The sequence below is a fragment of the Sciurus vulgaris genome (assembly GCF_902686455.1).
Source record: "Sciurus vulgaris genome assembly, chromosome: 1".
Taxonomy (NCBI): domain Eukaryota; kingdom Metazoa; phylum Chordata; class Mammalia; order Rodentia; family Sciuridae; genus Sciurus; species Sciurus vulgaris.
The window spans coordinates 79,582,256-79,605,594 of NC_136461.1; the positions used below are offsets into that span (position 1 = coordinate 79,582,256).

The 23,339-nt window shown below is 39.3% G+C and overlaps 1 protein-coding gene across 3 annotated transcripts in view; it reads right to left on the minus strand.

The window, feature by feature from the left end:
• The window catches only part of TGFBR3 (transforming growth factor beta receptor 3), a 189,843-nt gene that overhangs the window by 153,931 nt on the left and 12,573 nt on the right, over positions 1 to 23,339 (minus strand). The window contains exon 2 of one of the 3 annotated variants that reach the window (XM_079147483.1): positions 14,357 to 14,528. The exons of 1 other annotated variant lie outside the window; for it this stretch is intronic. In XM_079147483.1, coding sequence (XP_079003609.1) covers positions 14,357 to 14,417 — 61 coding nt within the window. In that variant the 5' untranslated portion in view covers positions 14,418 to 14,528. Of the gene's footprint in view, positions 1 to 14,356; positions 14,529 to 23,339 lie in introns of those variants that run through there. One more of the 3 variants, XM_079147482.1, reaches the window with a different exon arrangement.

Here is a 23,339-nt window from a genome sequence, read left to right on the forward strand (position 1 = left end):
CGTGAAGTGCCAACTTGATTCCTGTTGAGGCACCTGTAAAAGTCTCAAATCATGACCACAATTTGAGAACTACTGGTTAAAAGAGTTAATCTGCAACATCAATGTCTCTGTCCAGACCAATCTTGACATTGCAGTAGAGAATTACTTTCCCTAAATGAAAGTGGAATAGTTTCGCAGTCACTGTTCACCTCGATAAAGTCCTCAGATAGTACCCATATTTGGAGGGTGAAATCTCTGCAAAATCCTCATAAGTTCAAAATGAAATTTTACTGCAGTAACTGTGCACTAGCAAAACTGTGATGGGAAAAATCCAAAGACCTGACAAAAGTTTACAACAATTGAATAATCTTTGGGTTCTGAGCTGCCCTTTACTTCTTTTGACTTTTAGTTCAAAGAAACAAGGATTTTCATTTTACTGCAGTGAAGAGATGCTACGACTTTCCCCTGCTCAGCAACACTTGTCTTGAGCCTCAGTTAAAGAACATATTCCTTATAGGACATACTGAGCTTTGAGTTCCTACAACTTAAAGCAAAGTCAGCCAGGTCAAAAACTCACTTTTGCTACTGGCCTTGGTTTACCTGCAACTGAGCTCACTTTCCAGATGTCCAGAGGGAATATTAGTTTTCATCATGATTGATAAAGAGTGATTTGAAGAGGACAGAATTATAGCTATAAAATAGGTTCTAGAACTTAAGTCTAATGAAACAAACAAGATGAAGCAATATTATATCTGAGCACACTGTAATTTTCAAAATAAACTACTGAGAGCTGGGGGTGTAGCTCTGGCAGAACATGTGCTTTGCATGCATGAGGCCCTGTGTTTAATCTCTAGCGCACATGCACACACGTGTGTGTACGCACACACACACACATACACTGTTGAAAACTACAAAAGCACTACAGAAAAAAATTAAACAAAACCTAGACAATTAAAGGGTATACCATGTTCATGAATAACAAAAGACACAACAAGTTATAGATTCTGAGCACTTTTCATTCTATCACTGGCAAACCCTAGGCCCTATCTTCATCTCAAATATATTTAAATGCAAATGGCCATGGTTATTTCAGATCCGCCTTGGGTTTTGTTTCATCTTTTTAAAGAAAAATCAGTTTTTAAATTTTTCAATTTAGCTATTAGTAATAACATTATTCAGGTATCTCACAGCTTAACTGGAATATACCAGTAGGCCTTGATATTATTTTCCCAGAGAAAAATCCTAGCCATTTATTAGTTCAAGGACCTTGTTTCCAACTTTTAAAATATCTTTCATGATCCCTCATAGCTCTGAGGGCTTTGATCTTGTCAACTCCATACAGCTGGCTGTGGATCATCTCCAGAAATGGCTGAGTCCAAAGCTGCTACTGTGGGCCTATGGCTGAGGAGGAAGCAGGTTGTCCAGTTTCAGGAGAGCCTGCCTCACACAGAGTAAACAGAGAGGCTGCTGTATACTCAGGAATAAATCCTTCTACCAGGCCACTCTCTCCTGGGGCATTCACTTAAGCTTGGTCCAATATATTCCAAATGGAGTAATAAACAGAAAAAAATAGATTTTCTTGGGCCTTCCTTAAGTTCAGGAAGATCTGACAATATCACGAAATGGCTTGGAACAGTCCTCTGAAACTCATTAGAATTCTTTTCTTCTGAATCATGTTAATAAAGTAAAATTTGGTCTGAGATTTGTATATAAATACTTACTCACAGCTGCCCAAATCCAGAAGGACAGGAAAAGACACTGAGAGCTGTCAGTGCAAGGCAGGGCCAGGCCTAGGAATTGGAAGATTTCTGGATAGATGTTTTCAAACAGAGCTATACACAGTTCCCTTATTTAAACAACACTTGATTGGCTCTAAGATAAGTCTGAAATACTCTTCTACACTTTCTTCAACTGTGCATTGCCTCAGAGTCAACAGAAACTGGCACTGACTCAAAAAATCTCTATGTTTAAGGGACAGGGATGTCTATACTTTTTCTATAATTTGTGAGGCTGAGCTAATTCTAGGCATTTGCTATTCTATAAGATATGCCAAATGTAGCAAAATCATGTAAACCTGTTTTTCTCTTTATCATTCAGTATGCCCTGAACTTCAGTTGACACGTGCATGATTTCAAATTGAGATTCTTTTAAACATCATTTTCCAAATGCAGCAGCAGTTGAAAAATCCACTTTTGCCATCCAGGCACAGTGGTGTGCAACTTGTACAGTCCTAGCTATTTGAGAGGCTGAGGCAGGAGGGTTGCCAGGAGTTGAGGCCAGCCTGGGCAACATAATAGGAATTTGTCTCCAAAAAACTTCTAAAAAAGAAGAAAAATTTCACTTTTTATTGCCCTGAGCCACTTAAATAGAGGACAAGAGGAATCTGATTTTGGGGAGCAAGAGAGGCTACTTAGAAGTATGATCCTGGTGCCTTTGAACATTTAACACTTAACATCAGAATTGTTTCACAATAAACTAGAGCTCCCTTCCCTCTCTCTAAGAGGCCCTTGGGAAGTATTTATTTAGTTAATGAATGTTAAGTGATTATGTTTCTCTCACAAAACAAAAAACATGCAAAAGCTCTTGAAGATGCCCTTTGGGCTCTCTAGATCTGCAAAGGTCCACATGAGCTCTATCATCCAAGGACCTGGAGCACTCAACTGGCAATTTAGTGAAGAATATGGTCACATGCACTTCTCCTAAAAGAAAAGCAACTCCCCTCTTGGCCCAACTCCAAAAGGCAATTGAGCAGGCTAAGGTCCAGGCTAATCTCTGCACAACCTCTCTGCCAACTTTCTCCTACAGGCATTAGGTTTTTCAGCATGGGCTTTGCAAATAATCTAACACAATTAATTAGTGCTTTTGAATTCACCCCGTATCATTAATGAAATGTCGCCAGACAGCTTTTGATAGTGTATTTCTAGAGCTAATTAAGCTTGGCAAAAACGGAGGACACAGATTCCCGGGCCACCAGCCAGGGCCAGGCTGAGACCTGGTCCCTGACAGACAGTGAAGCTGTCTTTGCAAACAATCCTGGAGTGACAAAGGTGGTGGCCTGCTGGAGTCGAGTCCTTGAGATCCTCTATAATATGAAAGACCTCCTCTCAAATTATATAAAAAAGTATCAAGCTCTTAAAGTTCAAGCTATTCTTTTACCCTAAAGATGTTTTTTTTCTCCTAATGAGTAGAAGTTCTGAATTTAGTGCCGAAAAGTTACTGGTACTGCTTCTAGTCTACACCCTCACCCCTCCACCCCCAAAAGACTGGTTTATGAAAGAAAAAAGATATATAGTTTTAAATATATAGATCTTAAAAAAAGTCTCATCCAGGATTCTCTTCTTCTGATCAAAGAGTCTTGCATAATCCAAGATTTCTCATCCCATAACGTCAGTCATGTGGAAAATCTTTCTGTTTTTTTCACTATCTAATGCTACACAGAATTCCAGACTGCTCCACATGCATGGCCAACAAGATAAACACATTTTTGGGAGGCCTAGAAAAAAAGCTAGCAGGGGGCAAAAAAGTAAAAATGTTGTTGCATTCCTCTGGACTTTTCAATTTCTCAAAAACAGAATGACCAGCACCTGGGGCTTATGGTGAGCTCTGGCCATAGTGAGGTTGTACATGGCGCCCCTAATAACAGTGACAAGGCCTGAGAAAGTGAATCAGGAAAACTTACAGATTTATCAATGGTAAATAAATGAAGTTATTTCAACACACAACTTTTTGGTCACAAAGGTTAAATCTTTTCATTGTCTTATCCCAATTTATAATAAATATGGTGTCAGCATGCTTAATAGGAATCAGTAAAAACTTTGGTCCATTTTTCCCTTCTAAAAGGAAATATTAAATTTTAAAACTCTAGCCTGGATTCGGATTATAGGAATGAAGTAGGAAGTCATGAAGAACTTACCATTAACTTTTAGAACCAGCCTCCCAGAGAAATCTCAACTCCTTCTTTTATCTAGTCAATCAATATCCTCCCACATTAACTAGAGTCCCTCAGCCACAGCCACCTGTCTGAATGTCCCCACCTTCACCAAGTCAACACAAGCCTCCTACCATGGTCTACCAAGTTACAAGGCAAGAAGTTGGACCAGGCAAAAAAGGCATATTAAAGGAATAAATGAAGGCAGAGGGTTCCTGCTTTAACAACTGCACCGATTGCATCAAGGTGCAGCCCCAGCTGGTGAAAGATGCACATGGCCTCTGTGTGTGTACCCCATGGACAGTCAGGAGCTAAAGGTGTCTGTGGAACCAATTTCCTCTCTAGCACATAACTCCCTTTGACCCAAATGAATTTACCAAAAAGGTTTTCAAGGTAGCATTTCAAAAGCATGCTAAAACCTAGTTTTTTTATGACACTAAGCAATTGTCTGGGTGGCAGCAGGTTCTGTTAAATTTGTACACTGAGAAAACAGATGATTTATACAGTCAAATGTGGTCCTCAGAGCAACAATATCAGCAGCATATGGGTCTACTTAAAAAATGTACAACCTGTGACCTATCAAGACCTGCTGAAACAGAATTTGCCTTCTAAATAAGGTCTCCGGCTGATCCTTATGCACCTCAAAGTTTAGGAAGCACTGGTCTAATGAATGTTTATAACTTCCAACTCTAAAAAGCAAAACTTCCTACTCCACAAGCAAGATGAGTATGCCTTGCCTTAGGCAATATCAATATAAGTATCCATATTTAAAAGTGACTATTTTCTTTATAGAAAAAAAACTACTATATCAAACTCCTTGTTCATACTTCATAAGTAGTATAACTTATAAAAATGGGCTTACACACAACTAAGAAAGACTTATTTACTATATAAAGTTGGATGTGACTGCATTTCTCTGAAGCACCACCTTAAAACACTATAAGAAGCACTTCTGCAAAAGGTAATAAGACTTTTGAGGAATGAAAAGAACGAGACTTGGCAACCAGGAAGGAAAGTAAACTGGGAAGAGAGGTTCAGGATTTTAACACAATGATTTTTTTCAAGGATAGTCACTCAGTGTGAATAAATTGTCTTTAAATGATTTGTGGAGGTTGTTTTAAGATACAGTTTTTACTGTTGTGTAGAAGTACTTATCTCTACTATTAGCTTATGGCACAGTACTCCACTAATGTGAGAAATAAATCATTATCCTCTTTTCTCCCCAAAAGGAATACCTGTTAGGTTGAAAAAAATATCACAGAATTGTCACTCTCAATTTCATAAGCATATCACTCCCAAAGATCCTTCCTTGTTTTAAGTGATCCTGATCACCATCATCTCTTGCCTTAATATGTTATTAAAGCAGCCAACCAAAAGTATCACCAAATCCACCCTTGCTCTACAGTCCTTTTCAATACAGCAACCAGAATGATCCTATTAAAACATCTTTTCAATCATATCATTCCTCTGCTCAAACCCTCAGATGGCTCCATCTCACTCAGGGGGGAAAAAAATTGTATGATGACCAACAAGGCCCTAATCTATATGTAGCCCCACACATACCAATGAACCCTCAGCCCAACTTTCCCCACCCTCCAGTTACTCTGACTTGCCACTCCAGCAGCCACCTGGCTTGCTTGCTTGCTTGGGCACTTCAAGCTAACTCCCACCTTAGGACCTCTGTGCTTTTCCTTCTGCCTATAACGCTCTGTCCTGAGATATTCATTTAGCTCCTTTCCTTCAAACCTTGCTTCAAAATCATCTGAGTGAAGCCTCCCTTACTTTGTGTGTGTGTGTGTGTGTGTGTGTGTGTGTGTGTGTGCGCGCGCGCGCGCGCACGCATCTGTGTGTACGCACGCATGCATATATGCACATGCTAGGAACTCAATCCAGGGCCCTGTGCATGCTAAACGTGCACTCTATTAGTGATACAATCCCAAGTTTTTTTAATTAATGCTTTCCCCCCCCTGTGCTGGGCAGTAAAACTAGGGTCTCCTGCATGCTAGGCAAGTGCTCTACCACTGAGCTATACCCCCAGTCCCTAACCGGACTTTAAATCATACACCCCCACTAATAATCCCTAGCCTTTTTGCTTTTTCTCCATTGCTAAAATATGAATGACTGTTTTGTTTTTGATCTATCTCTCCCCACTAGAGACTTGCTTCTTGAGGACAAGAGTTTTTGTCTATTTTTTCCCTTCTGTTATCTCCAATACCTGGAATAGTGTCTCAAATTCAACAAGTGATCAATAAATGCTCATTGAATCAATGAATCAATAAGCACTTTCGAAAATTTAACTATGTTGATGGAAAACCCTCATTCTCTGCACTAACTTTGAAATCCCTTCTCCCTTTCCATGCCTCAGAAGTCAGAAAATTACCTGAGACTCAGCAGGTTACTCAGTTTATTGACAAGTCTACAAGTTCTATCTAAAACATAGCAGTTATTTAAAAGTAGAAGGAAAATACAAATCAAAAAATGGTGATATGTAGTTAAAACTTTCAGCAACAAAACTACACAACTGTCACACACAGACACACCCACTGGGAAGCTCTTCACAGGAAAGCACAGAGAAGCCCAGTGGCATCCTGGTGGAAAGAACAGTACAGGGGCTGACTCCAGAAGCTGTGGCCCCACTTTCCTCAGCATCCTTCCGGATGGGCCTGAAGAAAGAAAGGTCTTCCTTCTGATGGCTCCTCTAAACTAGGACAAAGCTATTCAGGCTTGAGGACAAAGGGAAACGGCACAAAGAACTGGAAGCAAGTATTACTGAAACTTTTTCCTTTTGCCATATATGGTTCCCCTCATTGCCAACAGACAGAATAACTTCAAAACTGTTTTAAAATCAGAATTTTCCTTTGAGGGTAGTAAGATTTTCCACACACCCCTCCACCCCCTCTGCCACATTTTTTTTTTTTTTTTTTTTTAAGATTTCAGGATAGGGCAGTAGAAGAGCTGGGCTTCAGTCCCCAGAGCACCTGCTGCCTATTTCTTAGAAGAAAACTTCTAAGAGCAAGTGCGTTTTTAAACCCTCTAAAATTCTACCTGGTTTATAGCACTCTCTCAGAAAATAAAAATATGACTAGATTGGACTTCAGATCAATTTTTCTTAGATCACTCTGGTAATGACATTTTAAAGAGAATGAAAGCCAGTGGTTCACATGGATATGGTGCAGAGTGGGCCAATCATTTGAATGGGGCAAGTGCCTCAGTGCAAAGCAGGTGCCACCGGCAGGGTCACTCCTAGAGGAAAGGTTCATATTGGGACACTTTCCAGGACACTCTCTGCTCCTACATCATTTCCAAAACCAGCATGCTCTCAGCTCTATCAGTGATTCATGGTGCCCCCCCAGAGTATCAGGAATTAGTTACCAAAGCAAACAAATAAGAAAGCCTAATTTCCTCTGCACACAATTGTGTCATAGTATAAACTTTCAGCAATTAAACAGTTATGTAGTCACATATGGATAGCTCTGTCCTGATAAAAATGTTGATCACTGTAAAACAAACCATAGCTGGTATACTAAAATAATCCAAACAAATCAAAAATTCAGAAAGCAGGGTAGCAATGACATAGCCTAGGAAAAGGATGAAAAGGAAGGAGAAACTTGGATCCTGTTGCCTTAGTGACATCAAATCTATGGATATAGTAACCATCTTTCCTACACTATATGTACATCCAGTCACCCAACTAGCTATTAGTAAACTCTCCTTGCAAGTGAAAAGAAGAAAAAGTCCTTTTTATGTAGATATATTTTACCCACACGTACACAGGCCTTTGCGGGGAAAAGGAATCTTTGAGAAATGAACTCATCTTTCTTGACTACTACTAACTGTCCAAATTGTGTGTGTACATCTGTGTATGTGTGCTTGCATGCTCATGAATGTTTATATGTACTGTTTCTATGCAAAAACCTAAAGAAGATGGGGAGAAGGGAAACTTCACAATGCTTGATGTGCATGGTTATATCCAAAGAGAACATGGGAGTGTCCTAAATGCGCAACACTTCACCCACTCTGGTCTTTTCAGGAACAATTCTTTACTCTTTAAAATAAATTGGCATCCTGGTCATAACTGGCATCAAAATTAATAATGGGCATTCCCTGAGTTTCCAAAATCAGAATTAAATGCAAAAGTAAAGACAATATTAAAAATAATCACAGACCAAATCAACTAATTATATCCAAAGATCTAGGAGCAGGAAAGAGAAGACATCTTTTTTCTTTTCCAGTACTAGGGAGTGAACCCAGGGGGGGTGCTGTATCACTGAGATATACCCCAAACCCCATCATCCTCCATCCTTTACATTCCCTGGTGTGGCTGTCAGTCAGCACCCTCCCTGCTTCCTGCCTTTAGGAGTTAAAACCTTGGATCCTTCAGTTGGCAGAGAAGAGAAACCCTGAGGTTCATGGGCCACTAATTCAAGACCGAGAGAAAGAGTGCAGGATGAATGAATGAAGAGAAAGGGGTATTCAAACATCATGGAGTACTACTAAACCTTTAAAAAGAAAGAAACCCTGTCATTTGCTACAGCATGGACAAAAGTAGAGGATTTTATATTAAGCAAAATAAGCCAGGCACAGAAAGACAAATATTACATAATCATCTCACTCTTATGTGGAATTTTAAAAGGTCAAACTCATAGAAACAGAGAGTAAAATGATGGCTACTTGAGGCTGGGACTGGGAAGGATTGAGGAGATATGGTCAAAGAATATAAAATTTCAGTTAGGAAGAACAAATTCAAGAGCTGAATAGTACATCATGATGACTACAGTTAATACCTGAAAACTGGTAAGAGAATAGATTTTAAGGATCCACCATAAAAAATGGCATGCGAGGTAATACATAAGTTAAACAGCTTGATTCAGCCACTCCACAATGCAAACATGTATGTTATAGACATAACAAAACATCATGTTGTACACCTGAAAGATACACAATTTTTACTTGTCAATTAAAAAGTAAATTTAAAAATTAATTATATTTTTTGAAAGAATGCCAGTTCCTTTTGGGCAGCATAACAGAAAAAGCATGAACTCTGGAGTCTGCTTCTCTGCTTATTTCTTTATTTGCTTCTCATTATATATTATATTTAATTCCCTAAATTCTGGTCTCCTCATTTCTAAAATGAGTGTTATAATAATATTAGCCATGGTGGCAGTAGTAATAATAACAAAAATAGGAAAATAATAAATACTCCTCTCACAGGGTTTCTGGTGGGATTAAATGAACTAATACCTGCCACGTGCCTAGGAGAGCGCCTGGCTGCACTGTGGAAGGAGGTGCTGGGGGTGAGGTGCTAAGGGGTGCTTGGCAGCAGAAAACACATAAGAATCTGTTGGAGCAGTTTGTCTGCCAAAGTGTGAGTTCTGGTTTAACTGAGAGTTGAATCATCTTTCTATATCACTCACTTGCTCTAAGCCTCATTACTTGTCATTCTAGAAATGAAGAAAGTAATACCTGCCTACTCCAGAGACTGCTGGGAGGATCAAATGAAGTACTACATATAAAAGCATTTTGCAAACTATAAATACAATATGATATTATTATTAGTTTACTTACTCTGCAAGGCTGCCAGCTGTCCCATTCCGGACCAAGCATTAACCAGCTGGCATCTCTGTTCACTGTCCCACAGACACAAAGACTTTTGAGCTTTCTTAGCAAGAAAACAGCTCAGACTAAAAATGTCTCAATTTTCCCGTGGACTCTACCTGGGATTTCAGGTATATCCAACAGTGATGAAAAGAAATATATTTTCTCAATAGAAGTGTGTATGCAGGTTGTGGACAAGATTCCAAAATGGAACATCTGGGCACCAAATCGAGACAGTGGAATGAGGGAACCAGGTGTCCATCTTAGCCTCTAGCAAGGATGCCAGCAGTGTTTCTGCAGAGCTCACCTCGACAGACCTCTTCCAACCTGGCACAGGGGCCCATGGAATGCTGCCAAATCCAGCCCTTCCAACCAAACTTACTTCCTTGAATTCTCCATGCATGCCTCTTTTTCTCATTATTAAAACTCCTGGAAACACAGCCCTACCTAACACTGCCAAGCCTCAGAGGCAGCAGCTAATATTTTTTAAAGATGTGTAAGAACCGTTTTTAAAGTAAAAAATGTAGTGAGTCTTAAGCCTGCAGAAGCAAGCATTTATTTTTCAAACTTCCCACTTTTCTTACATAAGATAGATCACAGGACTCAAGATAAAGTGCCAACAAATAACCTCAGGCCATTCTAATCAGGAGGCAATATGGTTCCTATGTAGCATGCTTTCACCAAGAGCAGGGCCTCCCTCCTCTCAATGCTACACAACCACCACAGAACAAGGGAGGGAGGAAAGGATGAATTTCGTGGAGGCAACCACTAACCCTGGGCTGTGGCTTGCTGCCCCCTGCCTTCTTCACCCTCCACCGCAAGCAGAGAAGGAAAAGAAAAGCTTTCAGGGACCAGCCAGCCAAACCCGCAGGGCTGGAGCAAGCAGATTCTTACTCGAGTAACTTGGGCTCATTTTTCATGTTCCACTGGGCTTGCCCCCTCCCAGAATCTACAGGGAGCCTTTTACCTCTTTTACCTCTTCTGCTACCAAGAACTCTATGCCTTTACTCCGATGTAGAGCTTCAAGGCCATTTCCATGAAGTGGGAATACAAATAACGAAGATTACTGGAGGGTCTTTCTGCCCAGACAGCTCTACCCATCTTTTGTGAGGCCAAAGGGGTTTCATCTGATTCCAGGATGTATCATTGGTGGCTGCTCACCTGGAACTTAGAGTCAAGCTAATAGGTTTGCTCATTCCACATGAGGGTCTTCCTAGAGAAGGCACTAATATAGCGACCTTCAGCTGAACTGATGAATTGACGGTCAACTGTTCAGACTAAGTTCCAGCTCTAACTTATTAGTCACAGGACACTGTACACACTATTAACCAAACTGAGTCTCAGCTTCCTTGTTTATAAACTGTAGATGATGATAATCATAATAATACCCACCTCATAGGGTTGTCTTATTAAAACAAAATTAACTAGCTGGCAGAGAGCAAGCCCTTGATAAAAGTCAGTCTGTGTCCCAGGACTGTTGTGTTTGAAGCTGATGAGGCTATGTTCACAGCCTCATTGTTGGAGGCCCAGTTTGAATTCTATGATGCATGCCTTGGACCACAGAGGATGGAGAAAATCCAAACCTCAGGATGGAATCCGCAAGCCTTGCTCTGATAGTTAAGGTCCTCCGCAATCTACTCCCTTCTTTCCACGTAGACCTCCTGCTCTATGCCTGCACCATTCTCCAGGTCATCCATTCATTAAAAAAAAAGAAAAAGAAAAAAAGTCAAGCACTAAATGTCAAGTATGTGCCAGGCATGGTTCTCCCAACTGGTCAGTCCAGAATCTTTCTCTTCCTGGACAGTCTAGCCTGAGGACAAAGCTGAAGACTAGAGTTTCCACAAAGCCCTTGTTGGCTGCTCTGGTCCACAAGGGCTTCCCCTTCTGACCCCTCTGAGATCTTCTGGGTTTTACTTGGAATTCATCCTGCATTGATTATTTTGTTATATAGTCATATTTTGCAAACATAATTAAAGTACACAAAGGTCAGGAATAAGTCTTACATTTCTTTGTGTAGCCCTAAAAATCTAGTACTATGTTGGCATTTAGCAATGATTCAGTGAATAAGTGATTAACTTAATGCTTCAAGAAGACATAGATGGTGCAAAGCAAACCCATTATCATTCTTTCAAAACAAACACCCTTCTGATCAATATTCTTCTATAGTACAGAAGTTTAAAGGCTCAGCCAGGCTTAGTGCATACAGGTGCATGCCTGTAATTCCAGCAGCTTGGGAGGCTGAGGCAGGAGAATCGCAAGTTCAAAGCCAGTCTCAGCAATTTAGCAAGGTGCTCAGTAACTTAGTGAGACCCTGTCACAAAATAAAAAAGGTCTAAGGAAGGATGTTGCTCAGTGGTTAAGCACCCCTGGGTTTAATCCCCAGTACCACGGGGGGAAAACAAGTTTTAATGGCTTAATTTCCAGATCTAGACTTATTAGGTTTATGATTAAATCCATTACACTTAGCTGTGTGACCTTCAGGATGTTACTTAATTCCTCTGTGCTTCAGTGTCCTCATCTATAAACAAGATAACCAAACCATCTATACATCTTATGGTATTATAAGGATAAAATTAGATAAAGCACTTTGATAGTAAATAATCTTTAAATATTCATTATTATTACTATCTTTTTGAAGTTCAACTCATCCATAATGCCCCAAAAATCATTTGGTAAAGTATGCAGCACCTACATAGAAAGCTACTAGGTATCAGCATATACAAAACATTTTCCCCTAACTTCTTTGTTCATTTGGCCTATTTGGTTAAAAAACAGTAACAACCAACAAACTTTACGCTAAAGACCTCCCTATCCCTGTGCTATTTATCCGTTACCTTGTGCTGTTAAAAAATCTGCAATTCTACTATCCTTCCACTTCTAAAAAGCTTTGAGCATGTATACAACTCAAAACAATATTTTCCCAATGGCTTGAAAGAGGAAGGAAGTTATTTTTAAACAAAACTTATTTGCTATCAAAAACATCAAGGTTGTACAAGGCCATCAACCTCTCCACATTCCCATGAAGGACCTTCTTCAATGTGTTTTTCAGTCTGATCTGGGCATCAATGAAAGCAGAAAGCCCTGCTCAGAGCCACCTGAGGTGGTTTCACACCTTGTTATCAAAGCATGATGTTTCTCTTTCTCTCTTCCTCTTCATCTTCTCTCTTGCTACTAATTTTCAAGATGATTTTAATTAAGACCCATTTTAATACACAGGCTACAAGGCAAATAACTCTTCAATAATGAGACAAAATGAAACTGCTAACAGACACTAACACAGAAGAATGAGCAGTTCAAATTTACACACTGGCATTCAAAAGGAAACCCAAATCTGAGCAACTTTCTTTCAAAATATGTGCAATGAAGAGAATATTCTACTTTCCAGCCTCATAAGCCAATTTCTCCCAACTGACTTCCATTCAGCCTGCCTACATACCACCCCTGGTCTGAGGCTATGGAAGCCCTCATGATGGGATGGTTTCTTCAGTATAATACCCTGGTTAAGAGCACAGATGTAAAATCCTCCACTTCGCTGCTACATGACACTGAAAGTTACCTAACCTCTTCATATCTCATTTCATCACCTATAAAGTGGCAAAAATTATAATTCCTAACTCAGAGTTGTGATTATCTGAGCTCATTAAATAAAAATATCCTTATGCATTTTTATACTCTATAATGGTTCAGCCCAGTGGCTGGCTGTGGTACATACTCAGTAAGTGGTCATTATTACCCCTCCTATGTGCATGTGCAAGTCAACAGCCAAAACCAAGGGGCTAATCATTTTTCAAGTCAATGCTTTTCTTGTTGAGACCTGCCAGTTTCCAAAACTGATCCAACATATTAGTTTATGCAGCCATTAGGGAAAAGACACAAAGCAAATTACGACAAATGGAGCACATCAAGCTTCCGAATTTATTAAGTAAACCTGACAAGGAACACTAAGATGTTGGGGTAAGGGATCTGACACTCTTACTTAAGGGACAACATTCCAACATATCATTTGCTTCTTCTCAGCTCCAACTTCATACTCTGATGGTCCCTAAGAAACATGAATTTCTCTGTTTTCTTGACTCATGCATTTTGCAGCTTTAAGTTTCAAACCTAGGCCTTCGCACTTGCTAAGTAAGTCATTGAGCAACATCCCCAGTCCCTTCCTCTACTTTTCAAAAAGTTACATGCTAAAATATCTGAAATACACAAAATTAGCCAGGCACACCTATAATCCCAGTGGTTTGGGAGACTGAAACAGGAGGATCTCAAGTTCAAAGCCAGCCTCAGCAAGTTAGCAAGGCCCTAAGCAACTCAGTGAAACCCTGTCTCAAAATAAAAAACAAAAAGGGCTGGGAATGTGGCTCAGTGATAAAATGCCCCTGGGTTAAATCCCCAGAACCAAACCACATATATATATATAAATAAGAAATAGACAAAATTAAGTACCTCCCAAGCATTCCATGCCAAGAGTGTCAACTCATCAAGAAGGCATATTTACTTTGTAATTGAGAAAAAGAATAAAAAGCTTCTTTCTTAAAATTCTTATTTAAAGACAACAATGTAAGTATAATTTATGCATATAAAAAAATTAAAGTGGGGCTAATTATTAGCATTTAGCATATTTGTTCTCTACTTGCCTAAACAAGGTTAGCAAGTATCTGTATCACTGATATTGGAATGACTAGCATAGGCAAACATATATATCAATATAGTAGTGAAATATTTTATTTACCTGAAGAACCTAAATATTCAAGTTTTATGTGAACATCGCAAGGCGCAAATTTTTGTAAACTGAAGATATTGAGAAATAATATATTCAAAAGAATATAATGAATATGCAATTTATATTACACAACTCACCTGCAGTGGCTAAACAAGAGCTCATCAGGGCAAACATGGCAATCACATAACGGGATGTCATTTTTATTTCTCCAACAGTGCACTTCCAGTCACTTTAGCCTGTAGTTCTTCAGATCACAATTTTTGCAAATCAAAAATGGCCTTAAAATCCCTTTTTGCCAGTTCAAAATGCCTATAAAAATAAACGATTTTCAATAAGAAAACATAGTACAGAAAATTGTTTCATAAACAAACACATTAAAGTTAAATCAAGAATTTCTGAAAAGTGTCAAAGAAGAAAGCTGACTTAAAAAATGATAGGCCAGTACTCAAGCAAACAAGGGTAAAGGTGCTGATAACCAAATAAAGATTTTTATAGCAAATACTTTAGCAAATGACATATTTGGCATTTTAAATCTTTGGGTTTGAGACTGTTTTTGACCCAGGGTCTCTCTATATTGCCCAGGCTGACTTCAAACTCCAGAGCTCATGTGATCCTTCCATCTCAACCTCCTGAGTAGCTAGGATTACATGCATGTACCACCGCAACTAGATAAATCATGACCACAGAAGACAATCCAAATGCACCTGTAATACCACCAGCTAAATGGTATTTATGGTGGTACTAAAGTAAACAATGACACGAAACATGCTTTCCTAGTGCCAGCACACAAACAGAAATAGCTCTGATTAGAGACTCAATCTAATGTTATAATGACAGGGTTATCACAGGCATCAAATTAAATTACACTGAGAATCAATCTGAAAAACAAAAGAACCATAAAAAAGACAAAGCTTTTATTTTATTTGCTGACGTTCTAGCATATGTCTTCCCTGCCTTTCAGCCCCCTCTGAACTAGAAGATCCCAAAGGTCCTTTCCAATCTTTTCCTATCCAGAATCTAATCAGTCTGCTGGTGGTTTGCTTAACCTGAATATTCCTCCCGTGGCCATGTTACCGCATAAAGACGCTTCCAAGTATGCTTTCCAGCCCTCTATCCCTGAATCTGGAACAACTCCCAAAAGTTGTTCAATTCAGCAAATGTGTATTGAGCTCCTACTGTGTTCTAGGTATGGTTTCTTCTCATCAGCAATAAAAGTTATCCAACAACCAGATAAAAGTTCAAAGACTGCTTGATCTAAACCCCGGGCAAGGTGGGATGGGGGCAGGTCACAGAAATCTCTCAGAGAAGGGCTGCAACCTTGTCACCCCCACCCAGGAAATGCCATCCACAGAATGAGTTTCCATTTAAATGGTCTTTCATCAGATGTTAACAGAAAAATATTTAAAATGGCTCTTCAGGGCTGAAAGCATAGTTCAGTGGCAAAGCACTTATCTGACATGAGCGAGGCCCTGGGTTTGATCCCCAGCACCACAAAAAATAAATAAATAAAATGGCTCTTCACTGTTGTAACACTCAATGTCTATGCACAAAGGGAAAATTGGATATTAGGGGACATGGGTGGCAGGGAGCAGGTTCTGGACTTTGTACCATATGTGAGTATTACCTATCCAAAACAATAAAAATAAAGTTCTAACTTCAAAAAGCATTTCTTAGATATACCTTAAAAATAAATTATTATATATGCAGGAGGCACTGTGATTCAGTCTTGGTATATGATGGTGGATTAAAAGCTTAGTATAGAAAAAATAAAAGCTTAGTATGAATAGAATATGGTTTATGGTGGGAGTTAAAAATCTGCTCAGCTGTGAATCCACCCTGCCACCTATCAATGAGTGATGACTGATGTTAGGGAGATTACTTTTCATAAATGAACCTATCATGTGGTAGGATGTAATAAATAGTGAGGATTCAATTAGTACATACATAGAGAAGTGCCTAACACATAAAAAAATAAGCAATCAGTAAATATTAGCTAATTTCTCACTACCTGTTCATTCTCTTTAAGATAATTAAACTGATAAAGTGGAAAGATTAGGGTGTGGTCATTTACATAAGTCTTAGCTACTGTCAAACCTGTTCAGTCCCTTCTTAATTAAAAAATAAACACAACAGACCAAAAACAGGAGATAAACTAAAGAGTAGAATCACTAAAAGAATAAAGTTGCCAGTGAAGTTGAGGCACAAGTCATCGGTGGCACAATGGTCTTGTCTCAAAGCCAACTAAATTATAGAGCTAATTTGGAAGTCATAAAATTGACTTCAATCGACCCTTGAAGTTCAACATTTCTGTTGCTATATTTCCAAAGCACCTCAGACAAAAAGAAAATTTTCTTTTAACTATTTGGCAACAATAGGGAAACCTATGCTTTCCCTTCAAGAAATCAGATTTCCTGAATGGTTCGATAAGGAGAAGACTCTCTGAAAGAATATGCTATTTCTACAAATGCTAAGGGCTATTTTTATAAAGCAAAACCCTCCAAGGAGATACAGAGGAAGATGGCTTCCCAAAGGATTTTTATGGAGCACATAAAGCATAGGCAGCATGAGGCTAGGGGGAATATTTAATGAGCATGTGTCACCCGCTGCCCACAGCCACAGAGGGTCTGTGGGGTTGTGGTCCATTAATTCAGGGGCTTAAACCAGGTCTGCACAAACCTGTGAAAAGAAAAGCAAATGGTTCTATTAAAAATATAGACTGCAAATTGCTGACAAGAATATTGGGCAATTATTAAAATGCAGCAATTACAGATATAATAGAGCCAAGCTAAACAGTTTGATGCCCAAAGGCAAACCACAGCAAGTTTACACCGGATCCTAAAACATCTCGGAGGAAGTCCAAGACAAGTTGAAACTACACACTGCTGTTTCTAACAAAGAGAGAGCTTTCCTTCTTTTAGCTTAAAAGTCCCTTCACAATGTAACTTGTGTAAAAAGAAAATAAACTGCAGCGGGTTTTTGTCTAATCATCACAGTGTGGTGACAGGATCCTAAGGCAGAGGAGAATGGAAAGGGAAGCATGAGATTCCAACTCCAGTGTGAGCCAACACCTGCACGCACCAGCACCTCAACACAAGAACCAGGGATCTGTTCCCCAGTTAGAAGAATGCAGGTGATGCAAGTTTCTGGTAAGTAGTGGCTTTGAAATAAACCCAAGCAACACAAGCTCCTCTCTTCTGGAAGGTTCTGCCACATTCACTTCGCAAAGACCAGGGACTCCAGGTCCTGGCTTTTTGACTTCACTGAGTCACTTCGGACTTCATGATCCAAATGCTGCCTTTCAAAATACAGATAGGTCCTCTGAGATCCTGAAGAACAATTTGAGGCGGAATAATCACTTTGCCCACATTTCAAAGCAATGTATTCCATTTAAGGGGTTTGAGAACATTTAGCATTCATAAATTAAGAAAATAAAATTCTAAAAAGGAGCTTCATGAATTAAAAAAAGAATGTGCTACTAATTCTGCTGATTTCAAGAGTTTGTCTTTGCTCATTTCTGAGGCCATTAAAGTGAGCGTGCCATCCCACGTTCCCTGGTGATCCAATAGAGCACACAGGTAAAGACTGGGATTAGCTGAAAAACCCTAATTCAAATGAATCCTTAATACCACCATGGGTTTAAACCAATGTTCAAAAGGAATTGGTTGGGAATAATATTCCCTGATTGGGTTTTTGTTGTTGTTTTGTTTTGTTTTAGAGCAAATTTTGCTCTATTTTAGATGAAAGAAAATGAGAAAAATGGGTGTTTAGCAGTAGGCTAGTAATCAGTTAAAAAAAAAACACTAACTACCCTTTTGATGGCTAACATGTGACTATATGAGATTATTCAGTTAGCACTAAATCACAATTAATTTGTAGCTGATCAATTACACAGTTAAAAAAGTTAGCATACTAAAGATATGTGAATGGCTTTTCAAAGAGATCTACAAGATTTCATTGAGGAAGATGAGCCCCAAGTTCCAAGACTTACACTTGCCCAAAATAATAGGGCAGAGTCAAAGCTAGAAACCAGGTTTCTTTCCATGACCACCGCTCTACTTCCCAGCTTCAGCTATGTTGCCACAAACTGGAAACCATTCTGTCCTCTCAACATTCAATCTGTGAAAACAAAACAACCTTTTTTCCAAGAGAGGGAGAAGCCTGCCAGGGCTACTATCAAACACTGACATGCACTCTGCACAACTGATTCCTGATCACATCCATGACTCAGCTGCAGGACCACGGGTGGCAGCTATAATAAATAAATGATCCTTGGTATTGCTGAACTCAAAGCTCTTTAAAAATGCAAAGGGCAAGATGAAGCACAAACCTGTGACTGTCACATCATAACTAACAGTTTAGGGGAAATCAGGGATTGAACAAATTTGAAGATCTCAAGGACACAGATATATTGAGTAGAATTTTAAAATTACCATTGTCTAAGTTCAAATAGTGAGAAACATCTGAGCTACTAGTTGCTTAAACATAGAATGGTTTCAGAAAGATCTTTACAATGTTTACAATGTTTCTACTCTGCCATTTAAGTGAAAAAAAAAATTTTTTTTGAGAAATACACGGTTAAGTCTGCAAGTGATTAAAAAAGGCTCATAGAGAAATTGTTCTGATGGCTAATCAACCTGTTCTTTGGGGGATTCAGAAAGAGGCAGCATGAATGACATCAAAATCTAGCTTGTCAGTTTAGAAAAAGGAAGAAAAAGGGGTGCACAGCATGTGGAATAGATACTGTTATTTGATGACATTTGGATGCCCTTTAGGACCTGTACCCAGAAAGCAAAGCTACCTTTCTGTCACAGCAACAACTCTCAGATTTCTCTGTCACAAAAGGGGAACTAGACAATTTCCAATCCCCACTGCAGACAGATTTGGCACAGAGAGGGAAAAAGTCCCGGATTTAGAAGAGAAATCTTTGGAATCATATCCAAGCACAATCGGTATTGAACAAATATTTACTATTACTACGTGCCAGGCATTGTTCAAGATGCCAAGGGTTTAGCAATGAAAAAAGGAGCCCAAACTCCTGCCCTCGTGGAGCTTACATTTTGGCAAAAGTAATATTCATTGCTTTAGGCAAGACGTCTACTTTTCTGAATTTCGTGTCTTCTAACAATACATCTTTTTTTATTGCTTACTCCATGACAGGCAATGGGGATATAATGACCAAACAAAGAGACATGTTCTTTGCCTTAATGGGCTTTAAGTCTGGTGAAATAAACAAGACAAATAATCAAAAATATGTAATCACACAATGTGTACAAATGTGCTAAATGAAGAGTATCCACATTCTGAGGGTAAGCAAAAAACGGTCAGCGGAGGCAAGACCCTTCAGGCTGAAGAGACACTACAGGTCCTGGCTCTGCAGCAAGTCCACAGGGAAAAAGAGGAGGAGATTCAAAGGGAGATAAGCAGGGAAAGGGGATGATCAGAATGGGGTTGATGTTGTTGTTTTGTGGTCCTGGAAATTGAACCAGTTTCTCACACTCACTAACCAGTGTAGCACTCTGACACTGAGCTACATCCCTAGCTATTTATTTATTTATTTAACATAAGGTCTCGCTAAATTGCCAAGGTTGGCCTCAAACTTGTGATACTCCTGCCTCTGCCTCCTGAGTACAGGTGTGCACCATCACTTTTTGTTTTTCTGGTACTAGGGATTGAACCTAAGGGTGTTTTACCAATGAGCCACATCCCCAGCCCTTTTTATACTTTATTTTGAGACACAGCCTCACTAAATTGTCCAGGCTGGCCTTAAACTTGTGATCCTCCTGCTGCAGCCTCCTGAGTCACTGGGATTACAGGTGTGCACCACCAAACCCAGCTCAGATTGAGTTTTTAAATATTTCCCTGGATGCTGTATGGAGATTCTTACAGTAGGTCCGACAAGAAAGAACAGAGGTTGAGATCAAAACGGAACCACAGTTTGCTCTTTTGTAAGAAGTAATAAACTAAACTTAACTAGGTCACAGGGTTGCTGTAAGAATCAAATGAGATTGTGCATACACAGCATAAAAGCTATCATTATTTATCATTAACAGGCTGTCTCAACCAAAGAGATTTATTACCCTGCGGCCTAGGATTAATGAAAGTCCTAAAGTGCTGCGGTTGCCAGTAGGAGAAAATGAAAAGAGGAAGACTACTCCTGAACTACTACGGTACTAGCACGCAGGAATTCCATGTAAAGACTAGTGGGAAGGGAGGCAGGAGACACAGAGGGTAGGAGGGGAGCAGAACTGCTGGGCTCACTCTCCCCTGCTTGCAGTGGCTACCTTCAGAGGAAATCAGGGGGCTGCCCCAGGGTGCAGACCACATCAATACATCTGCTCCTGCCATTCTTCAGTCAATCCGAGTGGATTCTTAAAGACCCAGGCACAACAGACTCCCAAGAAAAACATATCAACACCGGGAAGGAAAGCACAGATAAATTTCACAAGTTGTGAAAGACCATGTTTTGTTCAAATTCAACCACCTTTTCAGCCAGGTGTGGTGGTACATGCCTGTAATCCCAGCGCTCAGCTCTGGAGGCTGAGGCAGAAGGATCGGGAGTTCAAAGCTAGCCTCAGTGAGACCCTGCCTCTAAATACAATACAAAATAGGGCTGGAGATGTGGCTCAGTGGTTGAGTGCCTCTGAGTTCAATCCCCAGAACCCCCACCTCCCCAAAAAAACCACCTGTTCACATATACAGTTTTTGTATTCCAAAATTTCTGCTGCTTATGATTTACAAGGCTGGGTCCTTTTAAGCTAGAATTAATACAGAACTCTACTTGGGAGTTCAAAACCTGAAATACCCAGCCTCTACCACTCACTCGCCTGTAAAATGATAACAACACTTTGATTATAATACATGAGACAGAACATGGGCATGGTACTTAAAAATAATACTTATATTCTGCCCCAGAGTCCTCTTTTTCCCCTTGGGGTTGGGGATTGAACAGAGGTCCTCGAGCTTGCCAGGAAAGCAAGCTACCACTAAGCTACACCCCCAGTCCATTTTAAATCAATAATAGTCATTGTTGTTTTTATGGTTAAAACACCCCAAGACTTCTAAAAATAATGTCAATTACCAGTAATGAGATTATACAATAGTAGTTTATAGAAAGCTTTGTATTCATTTTGAGATGAGACTTCATTATCTAGAATTTCAAAATTTCTTTCCATCACCAAAAAATAATGATTCCAAACTCAATACCAGATTTAAGTCCTAATGATAGTCATAATATTGCAAAACTGCTCCCAAATGATGGGGAAGGCACTGCCTCAACATTTCTGGTATAAGTTTTAGGGATCTGGCTTTATATTTTTCCTATATTCTACCATATGGTTTCCATATTAGCGGAAGAGGTTTTGCCAGGGGGCTATGGACTTAGCCTGGCACAGCCACCAAACCAGCCAAACTACTTAGAATGAGGAACAAGCTGTCATCAAGAGGGTTTAAATCAAGAAGCTGCAATTATTTAAGCAAAACTCAGCACACTTAATATTCCCAAGGCTACAATCATTATTCCCCAGGCCCTAGCAAGCACTGGCCACTGACAAAAAGCATTAAGTGGGCTGTGGGTATAGCTCAGAGGTAGAGCACATGCCTAGCATGTATAAGAAGCTGGGTTAAATAATAAAATAAAATAAAATACATTACGTTACAATACATACATACATACATTACATACATACAATGCATACATACATTACAATAAAAGTAGTATGGACAAATGATAAATTGTTAGAACATGTCTTGATAGCAAATGATAAAACATCAAATAAGGGTTGGAGCTTCAAGCACCCGCAAAGCAATTGGGGGAGGAGTTCTGACATCAATGTATTTTATAAGTTCAGACATTCTAGGACTTACTTGCTTCATCTCTACTATTAAGAGATTAAACAAGAAAAAATTTTATTTGTACATCTTACATATAATTGTCATCATATGGACTAATGACTGATCCTGAATCCTCCCTAGAAAACAAGACTTCAAACATATCTGTAGATATGTAGAGGGGCTGGGGTGTGGCTCAGTGGTAGAGAACTTGACTGATACATGTGAGGCCTCAGTTTGATCCCCAGCACCACTGCCCCAGAAAAAAAAAGAAAAAGAAAAAAGAACTTTGAAATATGTAATCATGTAATGGCTAGCAGGAATGACTTTAAATTAGAAACTATTATACAATAAAAACATTCAGCTTGATAACATATGAGTAAATAATATACTAATACTACATTAGTTGTTTTTAATCTATAATTTATTTGAACCAAAAATATTTAAGTGTGGCAAATTCCCAACAATGCAAGCAAACACAAAGCCTGAAGTTTGTCCAAATCTGCTCATTTTATCCAAACCTGCCATTTCTATGCTATTCTTCAAAGTCCAGGAACTCTACTTAATTCCCTCTCCTCATTTCAAAGCCACTTCTAATTAATCCCATCTCATCCTAAACACAGTCTCCTTAACATTTTGTTTATAATTTCTTCCATGTTATCTCCTACTCAGAGCCAACTCAGCATGTTAGATAGATAAAATCCACTCCAACCCTTTAATTTTATAGATTAGCAAAACAAGGATCAGAAAGACTCCATGACTGACCCAAGTTACACAGTTAGCGGTAAAGCAAGGCTTGTTCACATGCTGCTTTGTAATTATTCTGTGCTTGTACCTCATTCCCCTTCTTATTAAAGGCTTACACCCTGCTTTCTTCTCTGACTCCTCAGAACATCTGTTACTACTGAGCACCTAGTATATGCTTCACAATTTCTCATTCCATCCCCTCAAGCACCCAAGGATGTTTGTTTACTCTTGACTCCCTTTAATTTTTTAATTTTTAATTTTTATGTTTTGTTCCGGGGATTAAACCCAGAGGCACCTAGTCACTGAGCCACATTCCCAGTCCTTTCTTATTTTTTATTTTGAGACAGTCTTGCTAAGTTTCTTAGGGCCTCACTAAGTTACTGAGGCTGGCCTTGAACTTGCGATCCTCCCACCTCAGCCTCCCAAATTGCTGGAGTTATAAGCATTGCCACCCATTTTAGAGTGAAAAAAGAGAGGCCCCAAGAAGCTAAGAAAGCCTGAGATCACAGCTATTAAGTCCTGGCATCAAGATCTGAGCCCATATCT